The sequence below is a fragment of the Salmo salar genome, chromosome ssa18 (assembly GCF_905237065.1).
Source record: "Salmo salar chromosome ssa18, Ssal_v3.1, whole genome shotgun sequence".
NCBI lineage: Eukaryota > Metazoa > Chordata > Actinopteri > Salmoniformes > Salmonidae > Salmo > Salmo salar.
Genome location: NC_059459.1, coordinates 21,918,204 through 21,927,213, shown reverse-complemented (window position 1 = coordinate 21,927,213; position 9,010 = coordinate 21,918,204). Strand labels below are relative to the sequence as shown.

The following is a 9,010-nucleotide window of genomic DNA, read 5'->3' as shown; positions in this document are numbered from 1 at the left end:
ATACTGTCTTTAGTCCAGAGCGCGTGGATGTAGACCAGGAATACATTCATGTTCCCTGAGCTCCAAGAAAAAACAACCCAAGCCCCTCAACTTCTAAAAACGGTTATCTAAAAAATACTATTTCCAAACTATTTTACGCAAGAGTTGTGAGTATTCACAGACCAACAATACGAGAAAAATAATACAAAAACTAAGATATAGCCTAATCTTACTGTTATGAATCGAGAATGAGTACCACAGAAGACAGCGGAAGCAAGTGCTCGTCGGTCCCAATTTCCAGTTTCACTATTCAGTCGATATTGGGCACGTCGTCGGAGAAGCCACGGTCGGGGGCGAAGGAGAGTTCCAAGGGACTGCAGCTAGCGAGGAAGCGCTCGCTGTCGGTGTCTTCAGAAGAGGAGTGCAGCGGTGGGGAGGACTCCGCTGACTGTTTCTGTTCGGATCGTGGTCACAGCGAGCCATGCAACCGACATCAACCACTAAATTTTTCATGTTTAGGTGAGTAGATCACTGAATGTAATTTGTGTTGTGCGTAAAATGTAGGCCTAATTATTTGTTGCTTTTAGATTTTGCTTGTATTTATTTCCCTCGCTGACATTTTGTATTCGAAAATATAGGCTTCCAAAGTAAAAAGGTGAAATAGGCTACATAATGTATAAATCAATGTATGGTATCTAACGGGACATTATTAGTATTAGGCCTAGACCAATTATTATTATTATTATTATTATTATTATTTTATATGTATTATTAGGCTATTATTGTAGCCTAATAATAGGTCAACAATAGTGTAAAGTAGGCTAGGACTAATGATAAACGTATTTATGATAACCTTCGGCAGAAGTAACCTAGTACTTGTTGCAGTTTAAGCTTGTAAACTTAGGCTACTATAGAGTTATCTATGTTTGTTACTGCAGATAGTAGGTAGGCTATCACTTCACTTTGTTTAATGTGTCGTTTTACTGCTACATCCGCGAACAGGGGAAAGGTCAAATAATTAACAGGATGTTTCCCCCGTCATTCCAAATTTAATCGAGTCTGCTAATTGATTAAACCTTTTTTTCACAATGACTGCATTTCGTCAATTGACCGTTAAATGTAACCTGATTTAATTAATATTGTGCACCAGGCATAGTCAAAATTAAATTGTTTATTTAAAAGGATACTTACAACCTTTCCACTGTCGATGAATGAGTCAAAGTTCACACTTAATGAACTCTTGTACCGAGTATCGAATAATAAGTGTGAAACCTTTGAGACATATTCAACATTTTGAGATACAAAATTGACAAGCTGATCTAAAGGCAATATAGACTAAAGCATCCAGTATCTTTATGCGATGCTTTATCTTCAGGATAGGCCTACATCATTTGTCAATTTTGATAGGCTACAGATGATACCGAGGAGGACATTGGGAAATTAGTTTGTTGAAATATTTTGACACATTTTATTTTCTTTCGACACACATATATACTGGTCTTTTTCCTTAATGCAGGTTCAACAACGGGGCTTATTTCAGTCCGTGACGGGATTGCACGGCGACCGCACTTGACACAGCCTCTGCTGCAGGATTACAAAGAGGAACAAGAGAGACCATGCAATCCAATGTCCCCTATTTCCGAGGAGAGACAGACAGACGGTGCGGACAAGCAGAGCAACTCGTCCAAGAAGAAGACTCGTACCGTCTTCTCGCGGAGTCAGGTGTACCAGCTCGAATCCACGTTTGATATGAAGAGGTATTTGAGCAGCTCCGAGCGAGCCTGTTTAGCATCCAGTCTACAGCTAACAGAAACTCAGGTGAAGACGTGGTTTCAGAACCGCAGGAACAAATGGAAGCGACAACTGTCGGCGGAACTGGAGGCCGCGAACATGGCACACGCCTCCGCACAGACACTGGTCGGAATGCCGCTTGTTTTTAGAGATAGCTCCCTGCTCCGGGTACCAGTTCCAAGATCTATCGCTTTTCCAACGCCACTATACTACCCTGGCAGCAGCCTACCAGGGTTACCATTGTACAATCTGTATAACAAGATTGAATATTGACTTAATGCCTGTGATGACACTCCACAAAAATAACACGTTAACACACTACAGTAGCCTACATTCGTATAAATGTCTGGCATAACTCATGTCTATTATATCACTTTATTTGTTGAAAATATATATTTCTTATTATGCAGCAACTGTATGTTTAACAGGAAGCAACAAACGTATCTAAATGTATAAAATACACCATGTGTATAATCATTATTTTGTACCTTGATTTTGCGTTCTCCCTCGTTTAACACGTTAAATTGGTGAATTTCGCCACTGCAATACAGATGCAATCAAGTGGACTATGTTTCCCAAACGAATTCTGGATGCATAAAAAAACCATTTTCAATTGAATGTGAATGTGAATGTGAATATGAAATATTGAGGTCCAAGACGTCCAACTACCTTCATCTGTTAAGCTACTAGAATATATTGGGTTTATACATTTGGGGATAGGGAAGTGCAAACTTGTTGCTTCCATTTGGGGAAAATGTCATTGTTTTTATTGTAATCATAGGCCTACCAAGTAAACCACTCATTCAATAAATTTTCTATATCAATGAAACGTGGGTTTGGATTTATTGTACATTTCCAGATTTAGGTTTTGTGGCATTCAATCCAGTCTTTGAAAATCAGGGATGGAAAAATGTATTTCATAATTGTACAATGGTTAAGCTAGATTAAAATATATATATATATATATATATATATATATATATATATATATATATATATATATATATATATATATATATATATATATATAAATATTCACACTGCAGCTCAAAGATTATTAAGTAAAAACTATTTGTTCTGTTTTCTGTAAAACTTTCTGCCTTGGTCGTTTCAGTCAACATGACATCCAGCTGCAGTTAGCCAAACTCTCTTCTAAACATATGACTCTGCAACTAACTAGGCCTCTAAAGGTGAACAGCGATACTAAAACATTTTACTAGCTTGTGGCATAAGCTTCCAGTAGACCAGAATTCATACATTAAAAACTTTAAAACATCTAGGTTGCCTGGTAGCCTAAAAACAATGTAGGATCGCTGTTTTTCCATATTCAACTTATATTTGTCAAATTTGAACAATGTTATACTGTACTTTAAGCCTCATAGGTCTGTTGTAACAAGTGCTCATTGGCCTACTACTAATAATACTAACACCATGGGTTATTAACAACAGTGTTATGAACACTTTATTACAAAAATGGGACTACAGTTTCAAAATGATCTATGTATACAAGTGGTTTCAGGTGTAGCCTGCCACTGTAGCATTGCTGCAGATGGGTTTATGTGCTGCTCCTCCTCAAACATGGGCACATAATGATAAGATGGTGTCAAACACGTTGGTTGTATTTATGTTGCCTGTCTAAGACATACATACTCTTTATTTTCATCTGTCATCACAGTTCTTTGGAAAATTAGCCAATGTGAAACGTGTCATTTGTACTTATGAGATGGTCAACTCAGTGGCCTGCTAAACATGGGAGAGAGGGAGAAAGATGCACACCATCAGCAGCCAATCAGAGCCATAGTGGATATTCCAGCCTGGTCTCATAAACTAGACGTAACATAGTAAATGTAAATCCAGGACCCTCAAATTAGTATGATATGTTATGTTTGGTTTGGTTACGTAAGAAAGATTGTTACTCTAGGCAAAACATGAAAATAGGGTGGTTGGTCAGTGTATAACATGAATGTCTAGCAACCCAAAGGTTGTGAGTTTGAATCTCATCACGGACAACTTTAGCATTTTAGCTCATTAGCAACTTTTCAACTACTTACTACTTTTTTTCTACTTTGCAACTACTTAGCATGTTAGATAACTCTTCCCCTAACCCTTACCTCTATCCTTTTAGCTAACCCTTCCCCTATCCGTAAACTTACCCCTTTTTGTTAACCCTTCCCCTAAGCCTAACCCTTTAACCTAACTCCTAAACATAACCCTAACCTTAACCCTAACCTGTTTATGTCCTGTTTATGTACAGAATAATTCTGTTTATTTACAGAATTAACCTTACCTTAACCCTAACCTGTTTATGTCCTGTTTATGTACAGAATAATTTTGTTTATGTACAGAATTATACGAAACTCTCTGAGACCAGGTTGTATATTCTGACACTTGAAGTGTGCAATACAGGAAGTTCTAGCCTTGTTGGAGGAAACTTAATAAGTGGTGCTGTTGTTAAAGTTCAAGACTCACTACGTTGTTGTGTGATGCTTTTTCTTTTTCAAGCGAGCCACCACTGTATCGGTTACAGTGAAAATACTTGTTAACAGATTAGATAATGCTTTCTGACCAGGAAACCGCTTTTGAGTGTTTAGACCAGAGGGTGAAAACATATATTTTTTCATGTAGCACATTGAAAATAACTGTCTTTTTTATCTTCTTGGTACCTTTTGTATCTTTGCTTGCTCTTACAGTATTAGGCTACATTATTAGGCTACAGTTCTTGCTTGCTTTTACGTTAATAGGCCCAATCAAACAAGGCACACACACACACACACACACACACACACACACACACACACACACACACACACACACACACACACACACACACACACACACACACCTAGTGGGTGATGGGGAGTGATAAAACAGTGTCATCAGCCAGCTTTTCTTGGATGTCATAGCTTACAGCGTACAAGGGATCTCTCTCTCTCCCCCTCCCTCCCTCTCTCTCTCTCTCTCTGTCTCTCTCTCTCTGCTAATGGCTACATTACCCAAGAGGCTCTGTTGCCCTGCAGATTATTCCTGACCCAATTTCTGCAACAGCCGCCCCGTGTTCTGGGCAAATGGATCGCGTTAGACAACAGAAGTGATTTATGGCTAACTCTGATGCTGGCGGAGAGTTGCAGCTGGATGAATTTGTGACAGATAGGAGAGGGAGAGAAAAGAGAGAAAGAGACAGAACGCTCATGAAAAGGAGCAATAGCGTTGGGTGAATGAAGCTGTTTATTAGTTTCACAGCGTACATAATGCCATCAGGTTTGACGGTAATACACCACTCTCCTGGATGGATGTTTGCGCACTGCTGACTTGTGGGAAATCTGCATGACCTGTCACCTGGGGTTGTTTGATTTACAGGAGAGAGAGATAGAAAAGGTTGGAGAGACTGAGCGGTGAGAGAGAGAGAGAGAGAGAGAGAGAGAAAGAGAGTTAAAGAGAGTGAGAGCGGCTTGTGTTATGTATCACGCAAATGGCAGGTATGAATTACACATTTTAATAGTGGGGCAATGAAAATGATTTGAAGTGGTTTAAATGGCAAAGAGACAGCGGCTGGCATTGCGGTGAAGATTTGTTGAGATGATGTGTTGTGCCTTAGGATTCATCAAACCTGCCTGGTAAAGTGAAAAGCAAGTGCAATTCACTTTGTGGTATAATTTATGGCAAGAATAATGGTAATTGTAGAGCCTATATGAGGAGAGGGGGAAGAGGATGGGCTGAAGGATTCCCAAGATATTTATTTAATCCCTAGAGGAACTATCTACAGGTTTCCCAATGTTTACATTTGGCTCAGCTTTTCCCATGTGCCAGTCCTAAAATGTATACAAAACTATAAACAATTTGTTTAGGCATATGACTGCATTCTAGTGTAATTATGTTCAAGTTAGACTGTACGTTCTGAAATACAAACAAAACCAATACCTTGTTTGACATGGTTGTAACAAAGTGTCATGTCATCATTATAACTTTATGTTGGTTTTAATATAAGACATTTGTGCCACCTCAAACATCAAAACTGACATTTGTTGCTGTTTACATTCCTAATGAAATACCAGTAGCCTTTTGGGGGCCCTAAGCTCCCGAGTGGCGCAGCAATCTAAGGCACTGCATCTCCGTGCTAGAGGCGTCACTACAGACCCTAGTTCGATTCTAGGCCGTATCACAACCAGCCGTGATTGGGAGTCCCATAGGGTGGCGCACAATTGGCTCAGCGTAGTCCGGGTTAGGGTTTGGCTGGGGTAGGACGTCATTGTAAATAAGAATTTGTTCTTAACTGACTTGCCTAAAGGTTAAATAAAACATCAAAAGTGAGATTTGGTTGGGGGACCCCCACCCCGCCGTCAAAATATTTGAGTGGCCCCCCTCTTGACGGCAGAATGGACATTTTTACGTTTAACAGTTTATTTTCTACAGTTCAACACATTTTGCCATGGGGCATAGAGAAAATGTTGCAGTTTTAAAGCAAGTTTTCTACAATTCTACAGAAAATGTTTAAATTCTATAACTAATTTCATGCAAGTCGGTGTAAGGGAGACCGCCTTAGTGGTGGTGTCATGCCCTGATCGTAGAGATCCTTATTATTCTCTATGTTTGGTTAGGTCAGGGTGTGACTCGGGTGGGGAAGTCTATGTTTTTTGTTTCTTTGTTTTTGGGCCGAGTGTGGTTCCCAATCAGAGGCAGCTGTCTATCATTGTCTCTGATTGGGAATCATACTTAGGCAGCCTGTTTTCCACCTGTGTTTGTGGGAGGTTGTTTTCGGTTTAGAATCTGTGCCTGACAGAACTGTGCGCTTTCGTTTTTTCGCCTTTTGTTATTTTGTTTGAGTGTGTTGGGAAATAAAGAATCATGAACACTTACCACACTGCGCCTTGGTCCACATCTCCATCTAACGACGAGCGTTACAGAACCTCCCACCTAAAACGGACCAAGCAGCGTGGCCAGGATAATTGGACATGGGAGGAGATCCTGGACGTCAAAGGGCCCTGGACGCAGATTGGGGAGTATCGCCGTCTAAGGGAGGAGATAGAGGCAGCAAAGGAGGAATGGCGACGCTCCAAGGAATTAGCACGGCAACAACGGAAGCCTGAGAGGCAGCTCCAAAAAAATGTTTTGGGGGGGCACACGGGGAGATTGGTGGAGTCAGGGTTGAGACCTGAGCCAAATCCCCATGCTTACCGTGGGGAGCGTGTGACCAGTCAGGCACCGTGTTATGCGGTGATGCGCACTGTATCTCCAGTGCCCATTCATAGCCCGGTGCGCTCTGTGCCTGCGCCCAGCATTTGCCGTGCTAGAGTGGGCATTCAGCCAGGACGGATTGTGCCGGCTCAGTGCTCCTGGTCTCCAGTACGCCTCCTCGGTCCAGGATATCCTGCCCCAGCTCTACGCACTGTGTCGCCAGTGTGCCTTCACAGCCAAGTTCGTCCTGTGCCTGTGCCCCGCACTTGCCGGGCTAAAGTGAGCATCCAGCCAGGACGGGTTGTGCCAGCCCTACGCTCCAGACCTCCAGTGCGCCTCCACGGCCCAGTATATCCTGCGCCAGCTCTACGCACTGTGTCACCAGTGCGCCTTCACAGCCCAGTTCGTCCTGTGCCAGCGCCCCGCACTTGCCGGGCTAAAGTGAGCATCCAGCCAGGACGGGTTGTTCCAGCCCTACGCTCCAGACCTCCAGTGCGCCTCCACGGCCCAGTATATCCTGTGCCAGCTCTGCGCACCCGTTCTCCAGTGCGTCTCTCCAGCCTGGTATGCCCTGTGCCTGCTCCACGCACCCGGGCTCCAGTGCGTCTCCCCAGTCTGGTGAGACCTGGTCCGGCTCCACATACGAATCCTCCAGTGATGATCCATGGTCCGAAGCCTCCAGTGATGATCTATGGCACGGAGCCTGTAGTGATGATCCATGGCACGAAGCCTCCAGTGATAATCCATGGCCTGGAGCCTCCAGTGATAATCCATGGCACGAAGCCTCCAGTGATAATCCATGGCCCTGAGTCTGTAGTGATGATCCATGGCACGAAGCCTCCAGTAATAATCCATGGCCCGGAGCCTCCAGTGATAATCCATGGCACGGAGCCTCCAGTGATGATCCATGGCCCGGAGCCTCCAGTGAAGATCCATGGCACGGAGCCTCCACCGACGATCCATGGCGCGGAGCCTGTAGTGATGATCCCCGGCGCGGAGCCTGCAGCGACAGTCCCCAGTGATGATCCATGGCACGAAGCCTCCAGTAATAATCCATGGCCCGGAGCCTCCAATGATAATCCATGGCACGAAGCCTCCAGCCTGTAGCGACGATCCCCGGCGCGGGGCCTGCAGCGACGGTCCCCGGTGATGATACATGGCACGAAGCCTCCAGTAATAATCCATGGCCCGGAGCCTCCAGTGATAATCCATGGCACGAAGCCTCCAGTGATGATCCATGGCCCGGAGCCTCCAGTGAAGATCCATGGCACGAAGCCTCCGGCGACGATCCATGGCGCGCTCCGCGACGATCCCCGGCGCGGGGCTTGCAGCGACGGTCCCCAGTCCGGAGCCTGCAGCGACGGTCCCCAGTCCGGAGCCTCCAGCGACGGTCCCCAGTCCGGAGCCTCCAGCGACGGTCCCCAGTCCGGAGCCACCAGCGACGGTCCGCAGTCCGGAGCCTCCAGCGACGGTCCGCAGTCCGGATCCTCCAGCGACGGTCCGCAATCCGGAGCCTTCAGCGACGGTCCGCAGTCCGGAGCCTCCAGCGACGGTCGGCAGTACGGAGCCTTCAGCGATGGTCGGCAGTTCGGAGCCTCCAGCGGGGGTTCCCAGTCCAGAGCCTCCGGCGAAGATCTACGGTCCGGTTCCTCCGGCAACGATCCAGGGTCCGGAGCCTCCGGCAACGATCCACGGTCCGGTTCCACGAAAGTGGGGGGAGCCCCAAGCGGAGGGGGATCTGCGTCCCGCACTGGAGCCTCCACCAAGAGGAGATGCCCACCTGGACCCTCCCCTATAGGTTCAGGTTTGCAGGGGGGTACTGTCACGCCCTGACAGTAGAGATCCTTATTATTCTCTATGTTTGGTTAGGTCAGGGTGTGCCTTGGGTGGGGAAGTCTATGTTTTTTGTTTCTTTGCTTTTGGGCCGAGTGTGGTTCCCAATCAGAGGCAGCTGTCTATCGTTGTCTCTGATTGGGAATCATACTTAGGCAGCCTGTTTTCCACCTGTGTTTGTGGGAGGTTGTTTTCGGTTTAGCATCTGTGCCTGACAGAACTGTGCGCTTTCGTG

At 45.1% G+C, this 9,010-nt stretch overlaps 1 protein-coding gene across 1 annotated transcript; it reads left to right on the top strand.

Annotated features, from left to right (window-relative positions):
• Positions 1–2,599, top strand: LOC106577043 (homeobox protein HMX2). The gene is made up of 2 exons (XM_014154728.2): positions 1–498; positions 1,496–2,599. The coding sequence occupies exons 1-2, from the start codon at positions 228–230 to the stop codon at positions 2,041–2,043; spliced, it is 819 nt and encodes a 272-aa protein (XP_014010203.1). The 5' UTR covers positions 1–227; the 3' UTR covers positions 2,044–2,599.
• Positions 2,600–9,010: the final 6,411 nt, after the last annotated feature.

Excerpts from the sequence above, each read along its gene's own strand:
- LOC106577043 (XM_014154728.2), top strand. The coding sequence starts at position 228 with ATGAGTACCACAGAAGACAGCGGAAGCAAGTGCTCGTCGGTCCCAATT. Across the intron at positions 499-1,495 it reads ACTAAATTTTTCATGTTTAG|GTTCAACAACGGGGCTTATT; the intron begins GTGAGTAGATCA and ends TCCTTAATGCAG.